Below are 22,018 nucleotides of genomic sequence, written 5' to 3'. Positions count from 1 at the left end.
GCAAATTAACTGGGAGACATCCGCAGTGCGCTTATTGGAAAGTGCCGATGAGGGGTGGGCAGACAGGAAATCTTGGGGTGAATACCTCTGCATGTGTATATTTTTGTGAAAATGGAACACATACATTTACTTGCAATGCCATACGCAACACGAGATCACCAATTTCAGGAGATATCAAGTCCAATTCTCTAAAGAAGTGCTGGGCCCATATTGCACAAAATGTGGATCCCCGTTCTCACAAAATGAGCCCATCTGTTGTGGGATGGGCAAGAGGGTGAATGCAGCAGCAGCACTACCAAGGTTCTCTGTGAATAACAGTGCCACCAAATGCTTAGTTCTTCTTTGGTTCCCATCGTCCATGTGAATGAAGGAACATGGATCTACGGACATTAGCAGGCTCCTGGCTCTCCACCAACATGAGGTCCCTTTCTCTAAATTCTTTCTTTTTCGTTTCCACCTCTAACAAATGGGTGGAATTTGAAATGTGCATAGCAACATTCAAGCACGGTAAGAGCAAAGGTATATTGGGTGCGCCTAGACTGGACGAGCAGAAACTGCCTTCTTTGGCTTACAATTTACTCCTTTCCTTGTGCCTTCTAAGATCATACGTTGAGGAAGGCCGTCTTGGAGTGGGCACACCTACGTGAACATGGATTACATGCATGAATGCTCTGGCAGTGCCGTACGTAGGCTGTTTGTGAACAGCCATTGAGCATATTGCTTATTGTTTGCGGAACCACAATGGATTGGCAGCTCATAAGACATTTTGTGGAAAGGCTTCAGGAGAGAAAGTAGTGATAGTGTGCCTTATTCCTCCAAAATAACTGAAGCAGCACAGGTTAGCACAACACGCCATCATTTTGTACCAGCCTCTTCTGGTTTTACTTGGGAGCATTGTCCACCAGGAGCACATTTGGGTTAATCACTCAGTTATCTGTGAAGCATGTCTGTATCTAGCGCCGAGCACACTATGCATTTATAGGCTATTTGAACAGCCTTTAACAATAAAAAAACACCTCGACTAAAGTTTGCTAGTAAAAGAGTTATGTAGAAATGCCTTTTGTAAAATCCTTCTATATTATTTTGCCCGCTTGCTTTACATTTAGAGTGTGAGCTTAATTTCAGTACCCTTTTGTAGGTCTTGCCTACCAGACAGCGCAAGATCTATTGCCAGCTTACATTGAGCCTAGAAGCCTGCCCACTTCTTACCATTGGTTGGACTTATTGTCCCTCTCACTCACTTGCTTTTTATTTGTTAACTTTTGTGGGCTTTCCTCCTCCTCCCTGTTGTGTTTATCCCACCCCTGGAGAAAGGGCACATTACTTGTGTCCTTCCACTGCTTACTTTCCAAGCGCTAGCGCTTTCTTTTTGGTTAAGCACTCCATGAGTGCATGTGCTTTTTCCAGCTCTCTCCCTCGTGTATTTCTCCCCCAGGACCCTTCTGCCCCACTCCATGTTTCTCTCTCTCTCGCCCATGTGCTTTTCTCCTCCCCTCCCCCTCTGGATACTTATTCCACCACACTCCTTGTTGCTTCCCCTGCCCTCTGTGTCGGTTCCCTACGCCCTCTGTATAGGTCCTCCCCACCCCCACCCTCTTTGTCATTTCCTCCCACGCGCACCTTCCATGTTGCTTCCGCTCCAACAATCAACCCTCAGTGTGCTTCCCTCACTCACTTAAACAAGCATTTACAATGCAATGGTCTCGGCATTGGTAAGGTTAGAGCTATTGGCATTGCTCATGACATTATTTTTGTTTATGTTTTTGTTTTTAAAACATGTAGAGAAACGGCATTGTTGTTTACAATGTCAATAGCTTAATCAGTGTGTGTGTAGGTGGCTCTGTGTGTGGGTGCAAATGCAATAGGTCTTGCATTTGAGAGTGATTAAGCTATTGACATTGTAAATAACAATGCCATTTCTTTAAATGTTTTAAAAACATAAACAAAAATAATGTCATGAGCAATGCCAATAGCTCTAACTTTACCAATGCCGAGACCATTGCATTGTAAATGCTTGTTATCTTCTCCCATTAGTCCTTTGCGCTTAGTTTGCACACCAATCGATTAGTATTTTCACACTATGGGGGTTCAATCCGAGCAGGTTTCATTTCGCGAAAACCCTGGTCCATCAGTGCCCTTCCATTTCTGGTGCTCTGAAGCAGTTTTGAGATTTTCTTAGTTTCTAGTTGGTCAAATGGTTGTAATTTCTGATATTTCTATGTTTCCATCGTCTTCACTGCTTGGTCTTTGCTTGCGAGAAAGTGTCACTCATAGTCATTGAATGTCACTCATATTTACACTGGAATTAAGAAAATGTTACACATAAGTAATCTGAAACCTTGGCAGCTATGACAGCCTTATCAGGCCCTTAAGTTAAAACAACAACAAATGTCCGGCAATGTTGTCTTTGGAAGGTGGTAACCCTATGTGGCGGCTGTCTACCTAGGCGGAAATATCAGGGTTGGTGCAAGAGATCTTGCCGTGAGGGGGAGACGACATGTTCATCGCACGCTGACAGAAGACGCCACGCTCTTTCCATTTCCTCCCTATGCTTTACTTTTTGGTTTTTCTCGTTCGCGTAAACTCGGCAATTTCCGGCACGGATTCGTACGTGGGAGTCAGTTTCATCGGTACATACAGCATCCTCTGAAGGCGGAAATAGCCGAAAGATGCCGAAGTTCCCAGACCAGGTATTCTGCTACCTGCAACACCACGTGGGATGGGCTGGGCTTGGGCAGGTACAGGATCCTTAGGCAGGCCACCAGCCATTACTGCCGGGCTTCCAGGGGTGCAGCCTTCTTAGACAGAACATACCACATACTCAGCAAAGAAGTTCGAGCGTGCAGGTGTGCCTGTATGCTGGGCGAGGACAGACTGGCACGTCTGCTGGAGGCAAGGCGTCTGTCTGTGCCCAGGTTTGCACACCGAGACGGATGCCTGGATTCTTGCTCTGATTTGCTCGAGTTTCGGATACTTTGACACTTCCCTCATCATGTCGGCGGCCTCTCCTGACTACCTGGTGGTGCTCTTCTGTGGCACGGCGGGCGCCAGTGGCAGCAGCCTGGGCTCCGATGAGAAAGAGGTGACCCTGCTGCTGTGGAAGGTGGTGGACCTGGGCATTGGGATGGTAGGTGCCTGCGGCTCTCATTTTAATAATAAGATTTGGTCCAGGGTGCCTGGGGAAAACCACAATTTTCGTCTAAATTCTTTAACATAAGCACATCGCCTCGCCAGCATAGTTGCTCAGTTTTACGGCTTTCGCCAATTCTGCTTTTTGGTCGGCAGTGCGCATCGTGCCGTTTACATTGAAACGCATATGTGTTTTTGCGAAAGTAAAACTACAAGTCCCAGAATGCAAAGTGCTCATGGGAAACGCGCCAAAGGCAGACTATATATTTCACACTTAATGTTACCACTTGGCAACTGTGCATGAAGCGCGTTACTTACAGACCTCGTTCACAGTGCACGCACAGATTATACCGAAACGCCCAACTCACAAGAACATGCCCGTGTTCAAAGTTATTGGGGCGCAAGTGGCGGAGCAACTCTACTAAGGCCATTGCAATCTTCTGGTAATTCTAGACATTTCTTATTTTTTTTCAAGCCAATTAAGAAGTGCGGTAACTTTTCATTTGCTTAATATTGCTAGCCTTTTCCTTGCGGGAACGGATTAATACTGACTTAACTCGACCTCCACCCATGACCCACATACTTAGGAGCAAGACACCCAGTTCTTATGTGGGGGTTTTGAAGTAGCGCCGCGCCCTCGGTAACCTTGCGGCTTCGCCCCGCCTGAAGAGGTCAGGGCCACGACAGGAGACACGCCGAGCAGGGACAGAAGCCAGCCACGGTGCAGGTGAGCGCCCGCGGCGGAGGCTCCTGCTAGAGGGTGAGGCGAGGCCTACTCGTGCCTCCCCCCGGGTCAGACCCGCCCTCACAAGGATGTGATGTCCTGTGCGCAGGGGCCGCCGCGCTCTGCTGGAGCAGAAGGGACTCCTGTGCTTGAGGCGTGGACTGGTGGCAGTGTTTTTTACAGGTGTGTTGGTGGGATGTGAAAGGGAACTGTTGTTCGTTTTCGTGCATTAGGGTGAAGATTTGAAGGGGGGATTTGCTGCCCTTTCTGCATGGCGAGAGGGTTGTTACTTTTTCTATGCGTGACATTCCTTTGCAAATGAGTGACACTTTCCTGTGAGTAGAACCAATCCGTGAAGTCCACGTACAGAGATGAATGTCAGTGACGGAAGCCTCTAGGAAAGGACTTGTAATTGCCACACTGAAGTGTAAAGCCTCTCTGACCTTTCATGGATGGGCTCTCTCTTCACAGGGCAAGAGAGAGCTATGCGCAGGCATGACAAGTGGCCTCTGACGCTAAGAACGTGCCTGGGCCGAGCCCATCTCTTATTTTAATTTAATGCAGTTTTGTATAGCGCGAACTTTACCCAAAGGTGTCAGAGCGCTTTACAAAAGAACCAGCTAAGTTACAAAATGTACGCAAAATTGGCTAAACTCACAAACAAGTTACATATATACAGTTACCAAGGTACACAAGATAGGCTGAGCATGCTAACAAGTTATATGTATGCAGTTACAAAGCTAACGAGTTGCATATTTATAGAGCAACAAATACAATTTGTGAGGGTTAGGTTAAAACAACAGTAAAATACATATTTACAAAGTTGACCTCCTATGAGTGCTAGATGGCCGTAAGGGGCAAGAAATGGGTTGCAGTATTCCAGGAAGTGCCTTTGGAGGAGGAGAGTTTTCAGATCTGTTTGGAAGATCCGGAAAGAGGCAGGGGTTCGGAGGGATGGCGGAAGTGAGTTCCAGATTCTGGCCACATTACCAGAGAAGGATTGAGCTATAAATATTTCCCTTTTGAGGCCGACAGTTGTTCTGCAGATTTCTAGATCACACTGACACCGGGGAGGGTATCCAGGGGCGTAGCTTGGTCAGTAAGATTGGGAGGGGGGTGGACTTCAGATTTTCTGACAATCAGGCCTGCATATAATGTTTCGGTAGATTATACGACAAGCAGGGTGCATGATGGGGGGCCTTCGGGGCAGTGAAAGGGAGAGAAGTGAGGATTTGTAGGAGTACTAAGAGAGAAAATACAATATTTTGTAAAATAACCAATATTTTGAGGACTTTCAAAACCGAGAGGGAGAGCGTGTTGTGTGCGTCTTTCTGCGTACGTGAACATCCCTGGTGAATTCCGACTGACGTATTACAATGCACAGCTGAAAGCACCTGCACCCAATTATTTATCAGAAAATACATGTATTAGGGGGTGTAATTCCCCGCCCCCCAAGCTGCGCCCCTGAGTGTATCCTGGCGCTGAGCAGATGTGAGTCTACGCACAACTATGGCCTAGTTAAGCTACTCAAAAAGCCAGGTTTTCAGCTTCTTGTGGAATTCAAGAAGTAATGAGGGGGCCTTTTATGTGTAGCAGGAGGTCATTGCGAACTTTCGGAAGGATGTAGGAAGGGCTCGAAGGCTGGACCTGATTTTACTGTATGTGTGGGGTTTGTGCAAGCAGGAGTCTGGGCATGGGGTTGTGTCTGGATGGTTTGTGGAGCAGATGTGATTGTTGAGGTATGCTGGGCCAGTGCCTGGAAAGTGTGAGTGAGGAGTTTGATTTGTGCTCCTTTGTGAAGAGGAGCTCCTTCAGGTGTGGTGGGAGGTTGAGAGGGCTTCTGATCGCAAGTTCTGAATGGTCTGCAGCCTTCTGGTCAGGCACCGTTAATGACACTAAATTCTGTCCCCACATCTGAGAAAGCGAGGCAGTGCAGCAGCCTCAGAATCTACAGCAGCCTGCATCCCAGTGCATTAACTGCGGTGGCAGAGATGGGCTGTCTGCAGTCTGTGCTGGACTTTTTCACCCTGAGACCTTCAATGAAGCAGCAGAAAGTGAGTGTCAGCCCCAGCCTCATACTGTACTCCCTTAGCCCTGTTGTCTCCAGGAGCAGAAAAAGGACCGAGGCTGAGTAACGGCCTAACTGGGGATGGTGACTTCACTCTGAATGAGATTCATTTCACTGAGTGACATTTACAGGTGTGCATCGCAGAGCTGATGGTGTCAATGAGGTTAGTCCATGAAAGCTCTAGAGTAGGATGTGCATTTCAGGGGCCTCCTGTTACATGATGGGCAGTCGGGTCTGGACTGCCAGCTTTGGGTATTTTCCTGGTGGGCTGGCAGGGTGGGGTCCGGTTTTAATGCTGGTTGAGGCCGGTTTTGTTGTTGGGGGATGCACCAGCTGCGTTTCTTCAGTGCTTTACAAACAATAATGCAAAATAAATGGTTTTTAAGTGTGCCCATTATAGTCTTTTTATTATTTATTTATTTGGAAAGTTTTATAAAGCACAAACAAGACCCAGATGGGTATCGGAGCGCTGTACAAAGAGGAAAATTAACGTTGAAACAGTAACCGTACCACACAAAAAGGCAGCATAAGAGGAACCTGAGACATAAAATAAAATGTGGGTGCTAGGGGAGGAATGTGACCAGGTGGACAAACTGGTAAAAGCCCTACTAGATGAGGCCGTGCAGTTTAAGCAGCACACTATGTCCAACCAATGACAAAATAAATTTCAAAATCCAAAGTAAAAGTGATTGTCAAGTACATATTTCAAAACATAAAGAGAAAAAGATTGTCAGGCATACATTTCAACACACAAAATAAAAATGATTGTCAAGCACTAGAGGGAAGTGACTATCCCATGACGTGGAAGCTATTGCTGCTGAAGTTCTTCCAGAAGTAACCATTTGACCTGTTTCTTGAATGAAGCAGTTGAGGGATAGGCTCTGATCTCCATCGGTAGGGCATTCTAGATTCTTGGAGCCAGCCCTGAGAAGGTGTGATTGTAAGTACTTTTTTTTTTTTAATTAAGGTGGTTTCAGGAGTAAGGTATTGGAGCTTCTTAAGTTTCGACTGGAACCGGAGAGCTTGAGTTTCTTTGCCAGGTAAACGGGGCTATTGAAGTGTAGCTTTATGTGTCAGACAGGCTATCTTGAAGCGGATCCTTGCTTCAATATGAAGCCAGTTAACTTGAATTAAGTCAGGTGTAATATGATCATGCTTTCTGGAGCCTGTGATTAGTCTGGCAGAGGCGATCAGAGTAGCTCTTAGCAGAGTTAACCTAGGTTTAGGAAGCCCGCTACGGTCACAAAGCCATATTCTACTCGTGAGATAACAAGGGATTGGACTACTGAATGGACGTCCTCAGGAGGTAGGAAAGGTTTGATTTTCCTAAGAGTGTTGAGCTGATGATTGGCAGTCTTAATTCTGACACTGATGTGTCCTTGCATGTTTAGAAATTTGTCCAGGTTGACACCTAAAGAACAAGCGGAGTCCATCACATGCAGGGTGCAGTTGAATGCAGAGATTTTTTTTGATCCAGTTTTGTGTTGGGGTCTCTTGGTTGCGGGGGGAAATCAGGCGAAATTCTGTTTTGAGGGAATTTAGTAATAGATGGTTACCTGTTAGCCATTGTTGAGTTTTATGGAGCGCTCCACTAAGAGTTTTAATGTCATCTGGAGAGGAGATCTTCAAATACAGTCAAGTATTGTACGCGTACATATGGTACTGAGTGTTTGACCTGTTCAGAATAACAGTTAGCGGTTCCATGAAGAGATTGAAGCGTGTGGGCAAGAGTACAGATCCTTAAGGTACCCCAATAGTGACTGTGGTGCTGACAGCCAAAGATTGGTTGACTTTGATTATTGATTATTTGTGCTCGGTTATGCAGGGAGGAGGAGAACCAATTTAAGACCGCAGGGAGGAGGAGAACCAATTTAAGACCGGGGCAGATAACCCCATCTTATATTGCAGAAGGTTAATTAAGTTATCGTGTTTGATAGTGTCAAAAGCAGAGGACAGGTCCAGAAGAATTAGAAGACAAGGCATATCTTGGTCAAGAGCTCTTAAGGCATCATCAACAATGTGAGTTAGCACTGTTTCTGTACTATGACCTGATCTAAAGCCTGACTGATGTCGGTCTAGGAGCTGAAATTTCTCGATGTGGTCGCAGAGCTGTGTGTGAACGCATTTCTCAAGCAACTTCGCTTAAGACATGATGCTGGTGATCGTCCAGTAGTTATTGGGGTCTGTTAGGTCTGCATTGGGCTTCTTGGGGATGGGTGTGACTTGCCCCATTTTGAGGCAGTCTGGAATCCTCCCCTGTACGAGAGATTGTTGGATGTACTTGGACCAGAGAGGCAGAATGGCCAGGTTGAGGTCTTTGAGCAACTTAGCGAGGAGTTGATCACTTAAATGTTTGGATGGTTTTAGAGATGCCTAGGAATGTGAGAAATCCTCCAAGTCCTTTTGTGTTTTGGCAGTGCACACCCTGAACTGATGTATTTCAAGGTGCTCTCATGCGATGATGAAGGAAAAGGAGGCACCTGGGAAAAAAGCAATTGCCTAGGATCGCACAATGTGGTCAAATGGAAGTCGAGATTGATTCAAGGTTTCCTGGTTTCACATTGTGCAATTTGGCCTGCACATTGTCACTTTCTCTCTCCCTTTTCAGATCAAATCTTAATGCTTTGTTTTTAATTGATTGAGGCACTAAATTAGTACACTGTGTTAAATACATCCGTCTATGCATGTTTCACAAGGATTGGTGGTGGTAGTTTCTGAGAAGGGTGATGCATTACTGAAGAAACTAAAACGAAAACTAGAGCACCCATCTGTAGTCTGTGCATTGATACCATTTGCTCGACATGGCTAAAAGTCTTTATTCATTGTTTTCCAATCTTGAATTAATCTACCCATCCAACAATTAATTCATTAATTGTGCCATGCATCCACATCTTTAATATCTACCCATTAATTCAAGGATTGGAAACATTGTACAATGAAAATGGTGTTCTTAAATGAACCATATTTGCAATTTTTTTCTCCAAAAATGACGGGGGGGGGGGGGCATGGGAGAAAACTTTTTTTGTTTTAGCCATGTAATTCACTAATGGGGGTCACTTTCATTTTGGTGCCCAGGTATATTTTTTCTTCCAGTTCGACAATGTTGTAACAGCCAGGCCGTCTTTGTTAGGGACAGGCTCACTCTCTCCTGGATTTGCTGATCTGCTGGGTCACTTTGAAAGGCTGGCCTTCACAGATAATCCCCTGTTTCTGCAACCACGTGATCAAAACAAACTGGGCCCAGGTTTGTGACTAAATCCATCACAACCTTTCACCTCTCCTTGACCCCGAGCTCTCTGGCTGCCTCTGGGCACTGCAGTGGAGATCACACTGGATGTAACCTGCTGTGCTGTCAAGCGACTCGAGCAATGACTGCCAGTTGCACTGGTAATGTGTGACATTGCATTTCAGTGGGGTGATGTGGGGACAGGAACTGAAATGCGTTCAGCTAACCTGTGATGCGTGGGCTGTCTCTGCCTGCCTGCCTGCTGCACTTTCTGCGTGTGTTACAGGGAATGGGTGGGTGATAGATCTGTAGGGGGCTAGGTTATGAAGTCCTAGGGACACTGGCACTTATGTCACCTTCTCGTTTAGTTGCATGAGGCACAGCAGGAACTTTAAAGGGGAGATAGATCAAAGTGTGGGGCTGAGGGGAGAGATAGAGAGGAGTGAGACTGGCTTGGATGGACAGTGGGGAGGAAGGGAGCTGGACTGGTTTGAGCATTTGTTCCAGGGTTGCTTTTGGTCCTCAGCCTAGCCCTAGTAGGTGGGTTCTCTATTAATTCCTGGGAAGTGTATAAGAGAGCTGCATTTATACAATCAATGGGTGTTTTATGCAAACCAGGATTTATGAAGAATGTATTTTTGTGGCTGAGGCCAAGCTGTATGAATGCAGGTGGTGCAGACGGGAGCTGTATTTCAGTAGGTGAAGCAAAGCTGTAGTTATCTATGAGAGAAACTATGGAGATGTATGTATGCTCGAGAGGAGCTGCATGAAAGCAGGCGAGAGGCTGTGTGAGATGTGTCTATGCAGGTGAAGGTCTGCGTGGGCTGTATTTATTTTGTTTAAATCTGTTTTTATTGTTATTTCATGTGCAAACGAATGAAAACCGTTACAATCACAGGTTATGAGAGAGTCCATTGCAAACCACATTTCCAGAAACAATTGTCATTTCATGAGCATAATTTCCTCCACAGTATAATTTAGGTTCCGATGCTGATCTTGCATGCCCAGCAGATAATGTGCAAGGGCATTTGTATGAAGTTTGCTTTCTTTGGGCACGTGCATCAGCCGATGCTACCGCTAGTATCCTTGCGTTCTGATTGTGATGTTTCTCTTCTGTCTGTACCTATAGGTGATAGCAGGTGGTTGAATAATGGTTGGACAAAACGAGAATAACTGGGGAAACTTGGCCCAACTGGGATGTTAACTGGTCCCCTAATGTGTGACTGGCAAATGCGATGTGCGCTTTTGCTGCTGCAAGTGTCCGGTGTCGGCTATAGTGAAAATGGGCGAGCACATTCCCTACCCGTGGTGGGCCTACCTCCCCAATGCCGGAGAGGCGGCAGCCTGCATATCTTGTGGGGGTTCGCCCTGAAAACCATGCAGAATAGCGAGCTAGTTCGCAGCTATGGGGATCTTGCAGAGACCTGCCGTGTCCTCTGTGTAATGCCATGCTTTCCGCCCTAGCCCACACCAGTAACACGCGTCTCCAGGCTATGGAGGTAGGAGGGTCAGATGGTGTTCATCTTTTTGTGATCAGGCGTTTGGCCACTAATATGTCTAGACCCAGAAAGCTGGAGGTAACTTTCTGCCGTTTGCCTCGGGGGTACCACACTTCCCAAGTGTGGCACAATACAGGTGGCTAAGGCAGTGACAACAGAGCGCCAGTATGTATGCAGAACTGGGTACGTCCACAACCTGTGAAGGAGGTCGGCATCGGTGGCACGGCATCTGGGGCAGATTGCGCCTGTGCGGTGGAATAATCAGTTAATTTTGGCTGGGTCGAGGTATGCCCTTTGTACGATGTAATGCTGGGTGAGGCGGAAATAAACGCTGCTCGGGAATGTATGTAAAACTACCAAGTACCTCAGCCCATTCATTGTTGGTGAAGGGGCAATGTCTGTCTGTCTACCAGTGTTGCCGCAGAGGTGTTAGTGACACATCTGTGTGTTGACGCAGCGAAGCAGCATGCCTTCCTGCCCCATGACATGTAAGTACTGGATGTTTAAGTGTGTTCTGCGTTCGGCACTCTTGTCCCTCCCATTTGCTACCCAAGGTGACAAGCAATGAATTGTATAATAGAAATTGACCGGGAGGCAGGTCATTAACTTCTGCAGTGTGTAGAAAGGTACCATATTGGTACAAATCGCCCAGAGTGTGAAGTCCCGCCTCTAGCCAGGCCATCAGCTCGGTGAATGAGGTAAGGGGGCCGCTCCGCAGCGTGCCCAGCAGAGGCAGTGCCGGTGTATATGGCAGATTAGCACGTAATGTATTTACTTCTGCGATAACACTGGTATGCGACTCTCAGTAATAGAGACTCGGGTAGTCCGTTTTTGGCACAGGAGTGGAACAGCCAAAGTATAGACGCAGTCAATCGGGGCGGGGAGACAGCAGCAGTGTTGTATAGTTGGCGTTCCACCAACCCCTTGATGTTGTTAGGTAAGGTAGTATTGTTCCATATTCGAAACCGCCACTCGCCCCAGTCACGTGGCAGGTAAAGTTTGGTGAGGGCTACACGGCAGGGTGAATTATTCCAAATGAATTCTCACATGGTCCGCTCAAACATGTGAAAAAGGGAGGGCGAGATATACAGGAGTAGGTTGATAAAATAGTATAAGTCTGGGTAGGGCCACCATTTTTAGGAGAGCTATCTGGCCGAAAACCAACAATGGAAGCCTGAGCCAGAAAGACATCTGGGATGGGAGAGCCGTGATCGCTGTACTTATATTGCCGTCTAGCAGTTCTGCCTGTTGATGATACACTCTTATTCCTAAGTATTGGAAGGTGTTGGGCTGCCTTCTGCTGCAACTACCATTGAGAGTGAGAGCGGGGTCTGGGCACCCGGACGTGAAAGGATAGAGACATGATTTTCTCCAGTTAACCTGCAGTACAAATAGGTCTACAAAATCGATGAGTATTTGGGCCAAGGCAATTGAGATTGACCACACACCGCTAATATATGACAAAATATCGTCCGCATATAGCAAGACCATGTGTGTAGCGTCTCAAAGGGGATACCCCAATCTGCGCCCCATCCCCGGATGGCAGCCACAAGTGGTTCTATGGTCAGGGAAAAAAGTAGTGGACACAGCGGGCACTTCTGATGGGTTACGCAATACACCGATATGAGGGCAGAGATATAGGTGCCAGTTTTTACCCTAGAAGTCGGCATTGTTTAGAGCAAGCGGAGCATGCGGAGGAATCTGCCTTCGATGCCGTATCAGACCAGAGTATCAAAAAAGAAATCCTACTCCAGGGAGTCGAAGGCTTTCTTAAGATCGAGAACCAGACACCAGTGTGTAGCCATTTTCAGGGGAGTAAGTAGAGACCCCCAAAAAGCGCCTCCAGTGCAACGATGTGCTGCGAGGTGGAACAAAACCATTCTGATCTCAATGGACCAGAGATGGGACCAACAGTGCCAGGCGATCAGCAACCACCTTAGGCAGGATTTTATAATCTGTGTTTAAAAGAGCCAGAGGACGATAGGAGCCCAGATCAGTAGGGCCCCTGCCTGGCTTAGGCAACGAGACAAGCAGTGCTTCACCTAGCAATGTGGGGAGAGTGTTAGTCTCGAGTGCAGCATTGAACAACGCATGTAAATGTGGGACCAGTGTGTGCACATATGTCTTGTATAATTCGGAAGGCTGGCCATCAGGCCCAGGTGTCCTACTTGATGCTAGACTTAGACGGCTTCGCGTATTTCGAAAATTGTGACCGGTTCCTCTAGCTCATTGCATTGAAGTGCTGATGGGGAGCCACAACGGAGGAAAAAAAGGTTTCAAAACGTCCATTATCAAAATTAATAGTCGATGTGCACAAAGAGCTGTAGTGTCGAGTTAATTCAGTGTGGATTTCATGTTGTGTGTGTAGTAGGCGCCCTGTAGGGCTTTGATAGGATGTCGAGCCTGCTCCTGGCATATAAGCCATGCCAGTACGCAACCCGCTCGATCCAAGGTCGCATGAGTGCCAGAGGAGTGTGCTGCATAGTTTAGACATCAAAGGTGTTCTAGTAGAGTAGCATGTTTCATCTTGCTGAGGTGTGTGTGCTCCAGCTGCGTCACTGACCAGCTGCGTCACTGACCACGTCTCCAGCAGTAGGAGTTTGCACTCAAGTTTTCTTATGGTGTTGTCTAGGTGCTTGCGGATATTCATTCGGTTTCCCAGGCTCCACCATGGTAGTTTGTTTTCCAAAATGTGGGAAAGAGCACTGGTGCCCCTACTATACAGTCAATGTGGTCGTGCAGGCCGTGTGGTGCTGAGTAGTAGGAGTACACTCTAGTATCCGGTTTGTGTGTGCGCCCCATATATCCACATGCGACCAGTGACGCAACTAATCTCACAGCACCGTGCATTTGATAGAGACAGTGCGTGACAACGGGGGAAATGAGCGGTCTAGTGTAGTGTCAAGGACAGTGTTGAAGTCACCACCTATAAGCCAAGGGATTTCGCTCCAATTGGCCAGTATCCAAGACGGGTTGCAGAGGAATGTTGCTTGGTCCGAGTTAGGAGTGTATAGCGCCCTCAGCACGAGCTGCCACCTGTTTAGGTGATGGTCTATAAATACATATCTCCTGCCAGAGTCCACACTTACCTCATCTGCTACAAACGGGGTTGCCGCCCGCACCCTATTCAATAACCCTTTAGCACAGGACAAGTATCCAGCGGCAAATACCTGACACGCCGAAGGAGGCGGTCAACCTCCGGAAGGTTCAGGTGAGTTTCCTGAAGGAGGGCTATGTGAGTGGATCTGCATTTCAGATACAAGTAGATTGAGTAACGTCGCAATGGTGTGTACATGCCTCTCATGTTCCACATGATAATGTTAGTATGGGCCGTATTTGCGTCTTAGTTCAGCGCATAGCGCAGTTGTTTATGAAAAAGTAGGCTTAATGTGCGCGGCACATGGTGCATGTGGGGGGGCATTCAGCACGGGGCAACACTGCTGGCCTGAGAAAAAATAAGGAAGAGGGAACAATCCCAACTTATAAAACAATTGGAGCAGATTTGCTCCGGGGATCCGCCCAAACCATGTGGCCAAACCAGTCTCAGTCAGAGGAAAGGAGCGTGTGTAGCAGAATTTGGTTTTTCAGTACCCCCGATGTGTTGCCTCCCGGCTATAGTTTGCAACAAGGTGTATGCCACTGCATGTAGCAGGGTGCTAATCATCATGACTGATTACCAATGGACCCTACTGGCGTGGGTCCAGGACTGACAGGGCCTGCGGATGAGTGCTGCCGCAGAAGTTGTGAATCACCAGCGGATCAAGGACGGTGCACCACTGACCTTCGGATCAGGTCAGATGATGTCATCAGTGGTCTGCTGTGTCCTGTCCAGGAGTACCGGCAATCCCATACTGGTCAGCCATGCATTTGAGGATCCGTCTTCACTTCATGATTCAACAGAATCGATGTCTTGATCTGATCTTTGGATCTTAGTACTTACTGTGTCTGCTATTTGCAGAGCTTGCCTCCTCCCTGATATCACCTGTTCCAGGTTAGGTACAGCTTTGGGTGGTGGAGGACAGGCAGTGCATCCTTTTCAGCCACAGTGGCGGATTCTATTGACCGTGTTTAGCCTCTCGTTTCTGGCAGACAGGGGACGTGAGGACGTGTGACCAGTGGCTTCCATCCAATCCCATCTTCGGGAAAGTCGAAGAAACTAACCGTATCCTCGTCCACCACCCAGAGGCGCGTCAGAAAGAGTAGCAAGTAACGCAGTCTAAGCTCTTGAGGGGGGTTGTTTGAGAGCTTGGAAGGAGCTTCTTTTCTTCTGTACAAGTATCATGTAATGTGAGAATAATATGACCGGAGTTCCGTTCGCCATGCTTCCTTCCAGTTGGCACATTTCACAGACTATACTGTCCCAAGATCTGTAGTTGAGAAGGCGAAACAGAAAGGGTCAGGGGTTGGCTCCCGGTGGCGGCCTCCATGATGGCACCGGATCGGCATGCTCAACCGCTCAGCTCACCTCGCTGTGTGTAGATTGCAGGCTGGATGATGGGCTGCCAGGGCCCTCCACTCCCCTTTATGGCATGGCAATCGAAGTCCAGCCTCCCGTCTGCTACCACTACTCATTCAGGAACAGCAGCCGTGGCTCAAGCGACAGAGTGTATAGCCCATGTCTCCTGGCACAGATTGCAGCAAATGTCGTAATGAATTTCAGCCAGTCGAGATTGCTTTGCTTGGACACTAACCCAGCAGTGTTCAAAGCAGAAATGGGCTAAATTACCATAAGTGCTCTTAGATAAACAATGGTTAATATGAGTGTTTGATTCCATATTGGGTCCCTCAACGTCTGGTGCATTAAAGTTCTCTCCAGTAGTCTTTATCCAGTCTTGCTCACCATTAATACTTTGTTGAACAGGTGCTCCCTCCCATAAACCTCAACAGCCCTTGGATGAATTTATTTTTTAAGATTCCACCACTCTGACTTTCCATGGATTGAGCAGATGTTTTTTAAATTCTTGACGGGGGGGGGGGGGGGAGGGGAGGTAGATGGTGGACCAGTCCAATGTCTTCCAGGCTCTGACGGGCCTATCTTGGCCCTGTCTTGGCTTGGACACAGTGCTGCAGGAGCGATGGCAGTGCTTTAAGCACAGTTGCCCCTTCTCATTGGAAGCCGAGTGGTGACCTGGGCAATGTAGTCCTGCCACAGCAAAGTCCTTGTCTCTATTTGAGTGAATCAATTCACATGCCACGTGAGAGTGTAAAGAAGGAGTCTTCTTGTGCCACTGCAGTGCCACCCACAATGTGCAGGAATGGGGCTTGTGGAGACCATCAGGGTAGCAAGAGCACAGCCTTGGTGCTGGCAGCAAATTTCCCTCTAGGTCCAGTGGGGTCAAGGCTTTAAGTGGGCCGTGTTCGTCCCAGACCCAGAAGTAATTTAAAACGGACCTTGAAATGGGTTGTTATCAGGTCCTATATATTCATGCCCTGAACTTTACAGACAATAACACTGAGTGATTTCTGAATAATGAATGTGAAAAACGTTAAGGTAATCTGTCGGCTATTTAATTCTGTGGAAATGTGCCTAAAAGTGAGCACACTGGTGCAGGGTCACCCTCTTGTCCACGGGTCCAAAGACTAACAAAAGAGATCGGCACTGGAGTTGGAATAAAACAGCAAGTTTATTAATCACTCATGAGTGGGACCACGTCCACACAACACTCGAGTGCTGCAGGAGGTAGTCCACTGAATTCACAAACTATCGGCCCTTTTATACCGGTTTTCTGCAATGTAAGCATGTGGACAGAAATGGAAAGAACAAGTTTTAGAAATAGCTAAGAGCAAACAAGGGCAGATGAATAACCATTTGGTCCGCAAAGTGGGAGGGGGAGCAGGAATACTTATGGCAGCGGTAAATGGTCGACCGTTAACATCTAAGACCTGGTGCACTAGCAGCTACAAACCCCAAGCACGGACATTGCTTTAGCTGAGTCAGGAAGTCAGCAAAAATAGATGACACAAGCAGAGTCAAAAGACGAGCAGCAGAGGACGGAAGAATTACGAAGGAAACGAAATGGACGCCACAGCAAAAATGGTTGTTGCTTATGCTAACGTAAATTATTACACGTTTCCACTATTCATGTTTCACATGCTTTATTTCATCTTGAATTCCCTATGAGTGTTTGCTGTTTCTAAGATGATGAGTTTGTGTATTTTTTCATGTAGCATATTACTTTTGTATAGCACATAGGTTGAATTGATTAATTTCCAGAGATTTATATTGGGCAACAATAGTGCACTCTGGAGTTGAGGATGAAAGCAGTGAGAGATTCTCACAGTGTCTGAGTGGATCAGAAAGATGTTGAGAATAGATGGTCATCCAGTCTTTGGCCTCTCTGCAGAGTTCACAGAGCAATGATCATTTATTCTGGTTGCAGTTTTGATTCTGTGCATAAGTGTGTGAAAAGTGAACACAGTTGTCAAAATATTGACAAGATATATATGTGAGTTGGTGCATTGGGTGTTTGGGCTGGTGCAGTGAAGGGGATGGGAAGAAATGCATTTAGGAGAGTGAAAAAGGTGTGTTGAAAAGGAAAGAGATGAGGTGTAACGTATGGATTGAGCAGGTGTGGAGAGAAAAAGGTCATACATGTCTAACATTGAGGGAACATAAAAGTGGAGTGATTCAGACACTCTGAAGACAACTACCCCTTCTACAGACCTCCGTAATGTTTAATTCACAGTCTGATAATTAAAAAGTTTTCAATATTAATTATTTACATCAAAATCATTGAAAAAGGCAATAATGCTAACTGCTTTTTGGTTTGTCAGTTGTTGTGTTATATATACAATAACAGAAAGCTCAGCGAGGCACCAATATACTGGTTGGGTAGCACACTATGAAAATCATAGAAATTTAGTTAACATGTGTAAGCCACACCTTTAATTGCTTAGGTCACGTTTTTTTTTTGTTTTGAGATCCCCCCCCCCCCCCCTATTTTTTTCATCCCACTTAAAGTCCTGAGTGGGGGATCCAATAAAACCAGCCAGTACTTGCAGCAGAGCTTACAAGAGTACGACAATCTCTGTCTCCAGGGTGTTGTAGCATGATTCTGGGCCCATGAACACTAACTTAATATTTATTATTTACTGTCAAATGTATGTAACCTCTTGCTACCATATATATTTCTTTGATCCTCCAATGGAGCTTGCTTTGTGCTGATAGTAACCAGAATATTTGGCGTATCGGCAATTATCCAATGAGGACCAGGAATGTGATAATTGCTATTTGGCATATGGGCAATTATCCAATGTGGACCAGGAATGTGATAATTGCTATTTGGCATATGGGCAATTATCCAATGTGGACCAGGAATGGGATAATCAATCAATCAATCAATCAATCATGTAATTTGTAAAGCGCACTATATACCCGTGAGGGTTTCAAGGCGCTGGGGGGGATGCTGCTGCTACTGGTCGAAGAGCCAGGTCTTGAGTTGTCTCCTGAAGGTCAGCAGGTCTTCGGTTTGTCGTAGGTAGAGGGGGAGGGTGTTCCAGGTCCTGGCGGCACGATGGGAGAAGGATCTGCCTGCGGAAGTTGTTCTATGGATGCGCGGGACCATGGTCAACCGAGCGGAGTTTCCTATTGGGTACGTAGAAGGAGAGTCGATTGTTGAGATAGGCTGGTCCGGTCTTGTGGAGTGCCTTGTGTGCGTGTATCAGGAGCTTGAAGAAGATTCTCCTGTCGACGGGGAGCCAGTGCAGGTTCCTCAGGTGGGGGGTGATGTGGTCGCGGCGTGGTACGTCGCGGATCAGGCGTGCAGAGGCAGTCTGTTGATGAGCTTGGACGAGGCTCCGGCGTAGAGGGCGTTTCCGTAGTCGAGTCTGGTGCTGACTAGGGCCTGGGTTACTCTTTTCCTCGTGTTTGTCGGGATCCATCTGTAGATCTTGCGGAGCATGCGGAGGGTGTTGAAGCAGGTGGAGACTGCGTTGACTTGTTTGGTCATGGTGAGTTTTGAGTCGAGGATGATTCCCAGGTTGCGTGCGTGGTCGGTGGGGGCCGGGGGGGTCCCCAGTGCTGCGGGCCACCATGAGTCGTCCCATGCTGAGGGGTTGGACCCGAGGATGAGGATCTCCGTCTTGTCAGAGTTCAGCTTGAGTCCGCTTTCCTTCATCCAGTCGGCGATTGCCTTCATTCCCTGGTGGAGGTTGGATTTGGTGGTGAGAGGGTCCTTGGTGAGGGAGAGGATCAGCTACGTGTCGTCGGCGTAGGAGATTATGTTGAGGTCGTGCTGTCGAGCAATGCATGCGAGTGGTGCCGTGTAGATGTTGAAAAGCGTCGGGCTGAGGGAAGATCCTTGAGGGACGCCGCAGATGATCTCGAAGGCTTCGGACCGGAACGGGGGGAGGCGGACTCTGAGTTCTGCCGGAGAGGAAGGAGGAGGTCCAGTCCAGGGCCTTCTCCCGGATCACTGTGTCTTGGAGTCGCATGCGTAATGTGCGGTGGCAGACGTGTCGAAGGCGGCGGAGAGATCCAGGAGAATGAGGGCCGCCATCTGGCCGTTGTCTAGAAGGATCCTGATGTCGTCTCTGGCGGCGATGAGGGCGGTCTCGGTGCTGTGGTTGCTGCGGAATCCTGATTGGGACGGGTCCAGGATGTTATCTTCGAGGTGACGGGTGAGCTGGGTGTTAACTATCTTCTTGATGACCTTTGCTGGGAAAGGAAGAAGGGAGATGGGTCGGACATTTTGAGGTCGCTCGCATCCGCCCTGGGTTTCTTCAGTAGGGCGTTGATCTGAGCGTGCTTCCAGCTCTCGGGGAAGGTGGCGGTCTCGACGGAGAGGTTGATGATTTTGTGCAGGTGGGGTGCGATTAAGTTGCTGGCTTTGTTGAAGATGTGGTGCGGGAGAGGGTCGGACGGGGATCCGGAGTGGATTGTGCCAATGGTCTTGATTATGTCCTCGATGCTCATGTTAGCCCAGGTTGTCAGGGTGTCGTGGGCGGTGGGGTGCGATGGGTCCGGTGCGGTGAGGTCTGCAGGGGTCGTCCGGGGTTTGAAACTATCATGGATGTTGGTGATTTTTCGGTGGAAGTAGGTGGTGAGGGAGTCACATAGGGCTTGCGATGGCGGGCTGTCGTTGGCGCTGGAGCTGGGGTTGGAGAGTTCCTTCACGATGGTGAAGAGTTCCTTGCTGTTGTGTGCGTTGTTGTCAAGGCGGTCCGTGAAGGAGGTCCTTCTGGTGGTCTGGATGAGGTGGAGGTGGTTGCGGATGACGTCTTTGTGGGCAGCGCGGCTGTCCGGCGTCTTGTCGTTGTCATATGTTCTCCAATTTCCGGCAGGTGCGCTTTCAGTCGAGGAGTTCCGGGGTGAACCAGCTGACTCTTTTGCTGGTGTCTTTGTTGGTGGGTTTTTTCAGCGGGGCTACGGTGTTGGCGCAGTCGTTCATCCAGCGTTCGAGGTTGAGTGCACCATCATCGGGGTTGGTCAGAGGGTTGAGTGCGAGGCTTGTCTGTAGTTGTTCTTCAGTGACTTTACCCCAGCAACGGCTGGGGGGGGGTCTGTGGGGTGCGGTGGTGTGTGAGGGGTTTTCAGAAGGAGAAGTGGATGCAGTGGTGGTCTGTCAAGGTGAGTTCGGAGGTGTGGCTGAAGGTGACGTGGGGGCTTGAGCAGAAGATGGCATCTAGCGTGTGGCCGGCGATGTGGGTCGGCGTTGTGACGAGCTGTTTCAGTCCGAGGTTGTCGATCAGGGTAGAGGAGTTGTTGTCGTTATTCTCCAGATGATAGTTCAGGTCTCCGAAGAGGATGTAGTCGGTGGAGGTCAGCGCGTGCGTGCTGATGAGGTCGGCGATGGAGTCGCAGAATTGAGGCCGGGGTCCTGGTGGTCTGTAGACTAGGGTGCCTCTTAGGGTGGTCTTGGGGTCCGTGTGGATCTGGGAGTGCATGTGTTCGGCGGTGCTGAGGGTGTCGTTGGTGTTTGTTGAGACCCTGATGGTGTTTTTGTGGACGATGGCGATTCCTCCTCCGGCCCTGTTGGTGCAGTCTATGCGGGTGATCTTGTACCCGTCGGGGATGTCTATGGCGATGTCTGGCGAGGAGGCTTAGTTCATCCAGGTCTCGGTCAGGAAGGCGACGTCCGGTGATGCTGTGTCGAGTAGGTCCCAGAGTTCGACGGCGTGTTTGTGTGCGGAGCGAGTGTTGATTAGGATGCATCTGAGCTGGTTGGGTTACGTTCTGGCAGGTGTCTCGGCGCTTTCGAGGCAGGTGAAGCTGCAGTTCAAGCAGGTGAAGGGGCCGAGGGTGCGCTTCGGGGTGGCCTTGCAGCAGGTGTGGGTCCTTTATGGGTTGAGAGCGACGAGGGTGTTGGCGTCGTAGCGGCGGCGGTCTTCGTGGCTGCTGCGGGGGGCAGAGGTTCATATATGAGGAGGAGGGGAGGGAGGAGCAGCTGGGAGGCGGGAGGTGTGTTTAGCAGGGGCAGCGAATGGGTGCGGAGGGGGCGGGGCCACGGGGGAAGCAGCGGCGGGGGCAGGGAAGCGGAGCGGGGCGATCTCAAGAAGAGGACAGAATCAAGGGGGCGACAGAGGGAAACGGGGCAAAAAATAAAAAGGGGGCAACAGCAGAGAAACAGGGCACACAATAAGAAGGGGGCAACAGCAGAGTAAAACGGGGTACGGAATCAGGCAATGGGGCACAGAGCGGGGGACAGGGGGGCACAGAAGAGGACAGGCAGAGAAGGCAGAGTAGAGCAGATACAAACCAAGGCCACCACTGGCCACCAGGGATGTGGCGCGGGTGGAAGCCTGCGGGTGGTGGAGGGCCTCGACTTCGGCGGCGAACAGGACACTACAGCGGGGGTGCAGGTGGAGCTGCAGCGGGGGGGGGGGGGGAGCGACCTACCAGAAGGTCAAGGGTCGATAATTGCTACTATAAATTCTACACTTAAACAAAGGTAATATGCTATCAGATTTCCTATAAAGTTAAAAACCCATTAATTTGCACATCACATAAAAGATGAGACCGAATCAGCAGATTTTAAATTTAGTTGTCTCAATTTAAATTTAAGTGACCATTTAGCATTTGGAATAACATCCACGTCTAATATCAAGTTAATATGGTTTATTAATATAACCTAAGCTTCTCAAAGTAGACAAGTAATTTCTATCCACCTAATCCAAGATAGGTCAAGGATCAACCCAAGGTCTGAGTTGAGAAAAATAGGAATCTCATAAACCTAATACAGACCCTTTAGGAAGTTCAGTAAAGTTCAGAGTAACTAGATCCAGTTTGTCGGTACTGCAACAATGAGTCACAGCAATAGGTTTGTGAAACCCTTCAGACGAAAGGTTCAAGTCAGCACTAGCACACCAACTGTCCAATCTTTTGTCAAATATATCAGAGAACCTGAATGTCCAAAAGAGATGTCTCCAATCAT

General features: G+C 48.3%; 1 protein-coding gene across 7 annotated transcripts in view; it reads left to right on the top strand.

Moving 5' to 3' along the window:
* The first annotated feature begins 2,716 nt into the window (after nucleotides 1–2,716).
* Nucleotides 2,717–22,018, top strand: part of ESRP1 (epithelial splicing regulatory protein 1) — a 365,555-nt gene continuing 346,253 nt past the window's right edge. For 5 of the 7 annotated variants that reach the window (XM_085605240.1, XM_085605244.1, XM_085605241.1 and 2 more), the window contains exon 1: nucleotides 2,731–3,127. In XM_085605240.1, the coding sequence (XP_085461366.1) occupies nucleotides 2,993–3,127 (135 nt within the window). In that variant the 5' untranslated portion in view covers nucleotides 2,731–2,992. Of the gene's footprint in view, nucleotides 3,128–22,018 lie in introns of all 7 variants that reach the window. The other 2 variants (XM_085605242.1, XM_085605245.1) reach the window with 2 other exon arrangements.

The sequence above is a fragment of the Triturus cristatus genome, chromosome 5_1 (genome assembly GCF_964204655.1).
Source record: "Triturus cristatus chromosome 5_1, aTriCri1.1, whole genome shotgun sequence".
Taxonomy (NCBI): domain Eukaryota; kingdom Metazoa; phylum Chordata; class Amphibia; order Caudata; family Salamandridae; genus Triturus; species Triturus cristatus.
This window is presented reverse-complemented; position numbering and strand designations above follow the sequence as displayed.